Genomic DNA, 3,446 nt, shown 5'->3' on the forward strand with positions numbered 1-3,446 from the left:
TTATTTGTAACCTGAAACAACTTTCCTACTGCACAATTTCCTGACAGCATTTTTCATCTGATCATTTCTTAAGGTATAAATTAAGGGATTTAACATAGGAGTTATGTTAGTGTAGAGTACAGCAACTGCTTTATCAATGGATAGAGTAGCTGCAGGTCTCATGTACACAAATATGCAAGGCACAAAAAACAAGACAACCACTGAGACGTGGGAGACACAGGTGGACAGGGCTTTATGCCTACCATCCAAACTGTGGTTCCTTAGGGAGTACAGGATGACCACATAGGAGACCAGCAAGAGGATGAAATTTAACAGGCAGATGAACCCACTGTTAGCAGCTACAAAAAGCCCTAGAGTGTGGGTATCAGTGCAGGCAAGATTGAGTAAAGGGATCAGATCACACATGAAGTGATCTATGATTTTAGGGCCACAGAAGGGTAGTCGAAATGTGAAAAGAATCTGTATGGTTGCATGAAGAAAACCTCCCACCCATGCCACTCCCACTAGCAAGCCACATAGCCGCCGGTTCATGATGGTTGTATAGTGCAAGGGCTTGCATATGGCCACATAGCGGTCATAGGCCATCACAGTAAGCACAATGATCTCAGCACCTCCAAAGAAATGTTCCCAAAAAATTTGGGTCATACATCCATTGAATGAGATGGTCTTCTTTTCATGGAGAGCATCTATGATAAGTTTTGGAGTATTGACAGAGGAATAGCAGGCATCTATTAAAGCAAGATAGGCCAGGAAATAGAACATGGGGTATCCCAACAAGGGATTGGCAATGATGGTAACCACAATGACCCCATTTCCTACCACAGTAATGATGTAGATGACAAGAAACACAACAAATATGATTTTCTGCATATCTGGATTCACCGTAAGTCCCAATAGGACAAACTCTGTCACATTGTTCCTATTCTCCATGAATTTCCCTTGGCTTTTAGTTTCATTACCTGAAAAGAAAACATTTTTTATCAATGCAACCTTGAATTTATTAAACTTTCCCATTATAAGAAATAATAAAGATTTGAATTCTATTGATTTTTCCATTAGTATGAGATATTCCTGAGATGGAAATAAAAGTTACAAATATTTGGAACTTACTAAAACTGACTCTTGAGTGAAATTTTGTAAGGGGCATAGATATGAAAAAATTTTATAAATACATAGGACAGGCAATCATCTGTGCTGGTTGATGACTATCATCTTAATTTAGAAGCAGTGGCAAGTATGCATATTTGCAGATAACCTGGGAAGGGCAGGTAGAAGATGGATATAAATATTTTCATCCTCCTTTGCACTTGTAGTTTTATTTAATCCTTACAATAACCTGTGTGACTGGTATTAATCACCTATTTTCATATAAGGTAACAGGCTCATATATTAATGGCGGTATTTGCAATAATAATGATAATATGAGCTAAAACATTTTTCACTTTGTGTTCTAAGTATTTTGCAGACATTGGCTTCTTTAATGCTCACTAAAAACCTTTGGGATGGTCACTTTTAAGATTTTTACACTTTCTTTACACACAAAGAATCAGAAGAACGGACATGTTAAGTGTTATGTTAAAAGCCAAGTTTATGTCTTAGGTTATTCTGTTTATTTTTTCCCTCCATTTCTTATACTATGTCCTATATATTATACCAAACAATGCTGAAATAGTAATCTTCTGATATTACTATAATAGTAATTATTATTTGATTACTGTTAAGTGGTAAGCAAATCTTGGATACTGGATTATTTAAAGATTACAAAAATTGTGATACTGTTTTCATTGAAAGACCCCTTCATCTTGGCCTCTCACTCATTTCCTGATTCCCCTTCCCTATCCCTATCCCTCTTTCTGGTTGCCCTAGACTATTCTACAAAATGCTGAAAATAAACGTTGCAATCATTAAGTGTATTCATTCTAGAATTTGAAAGACCAGATAAAACCCTAGTTCATTTGCATGAGGACATGCCTTGATATCTTACATCCTGTATAATGAGAATAATAAAATCCACTTCACAGATTGTTATGTGAATTGATTGAGAGAACATATATGAACATAAGCATAGTGCTTGGGACTCACACAGGGTTTCATATATTCCATTTTATGATTATCTATGTGCCCATGAGATAGAAAGAATTGATAATAATACAGGGAACTTTTAACCATGTATAAAAGCTCAAAAGGAATCATCTTCAAATTTAACTTTAAAGAACCCCCAGACTTACATAATCCAAATCATATTAGCAGTTATTCCCACAATGGATTCCCCATTTTGTGTTTGTACTAATTAGCTGATTTTTTAATGTCATTACAGATTCGTATTTATGTCTTTTGTGTGAATGAAGTGCATTTAAATATTGTTTTCATCCTCATGATGTTGGATTATTTATGGAAATTGTTTCATGATAAAAGCATGTTGCCAGATGTCAGAGATCTGGGTCACAGTCCTACAAATTGCTTAACTTCTGATATTCTCATCTTCATCTGTTCAGTGAGGTTAATGGTATTTATTATTTTTTGAAGGAATGGGGTGAGGATGAAATACTTTACTATTATATTTGAAAAGTGTTGAAAATAATGATTAGTATGTTAGGAAAGTAACAATCTTAATAAAAGTCATCACCACTGGGGAAAAACAAACAGAAAACCTTAGGTGCTGTATAGATCATCTTAATCATGTTTGGGGCTATTCACATACAATCCCATCTTAAAAACAACCACTTCTTGGAATTGATAACTTTCATTAGGAAAGATACCACACACTAGGAGAGAGACTATTTAGTTAATTCAAATCAACAGTTGTTAAGAAAGTGTTAAGAGTCTATTTTCTCTTAGTCTACAACTCAAAATCTTTTCCAAGAGAACCTGGGATTTGTTTTAAAATTGACTCACTTGAAATAATCTGGAGAATTGATCTTCTACATATGGATGGCTCTGTTCCTGCAGGGCAAGAGGCAGAAAATGTGGAGGAAACACATTTACATGGGTTTCTCCACTCTTGATGAATCTTGCTTTGGAGATATGAGCAACAGTAAAACATTTTCACCTTGCATTGTATAGATATTTAAAGAGGTATCCAAAAAGGATCAGGGACCTGGTCTTGTAGCTTCTGTTTGCTCTCCCAGGAATTAATTATCTCCTTTGATGGAAATGCTTTGTCTTAAAAACAAGTATTCTGGAGAGTCAAATTTTAGAAACACCAGTTGATTAATCAGAGAATTGTGTTCCTTATGTCTGCAAACTTAACCAAGTAAGTCTTCATTCTCTGTGTGAACTTCTGTTGTTGAGAAAGCTGAATTTCATTTGATTAACATGGTGATATAATTCCTAAGTGGGAAGTTTTGAAGAAGTTTCCATGTTGATATATAAAACAGAGGGAGTGTCTCTTTTCTTATCAGTCTTAAACATTTTCTGGAAACCCACTATTGATTACTTGAGAGAAG

General features: G+C 35.1%; 1 protein-coding gene across 1 annotated transcript; it reads right to left on the bottom strand.

Moving 5' to 3' along the window:
- Nucleotides 1–930, bottom strand: LOC119517653 (olfactory receptor 4C46-like). Its single transcript, XM_037814547.1, has one exon. It carries the CDS (start codon nt 928–930, stop codon nt 1–3), a length of 930 nt encoding a protein of 309 aa, XP_037670475.1.
- Between the last annotated feature and the right edge of the window lie 2,516 nt (nt 931–3,446).

This window comes from Choloepus didactylus, chromosome 21 (assembly GCF_015220235.1).
Source record: "Choloepus didactylus isolate mChoDid1 chromosome 21, mChoDid1.pri, whole genome shotgun sequence".
Taxonomy (NCBI): domain Eukaryota; kingdom Metazoa; phylum Chordata; class Mammalia; order Pilosa; family Megalonychidae; genus Choloepus; species Choloepus didactylus.

Coding starts and splice junctions, on each gene's coding strand:
- LOC119517653 (XM_037814547.1), bottom strand. CDS start 930: ATGGAGAATAGGAACAATGTGACAGAGTTTGTCCTATTGGGACTTACG.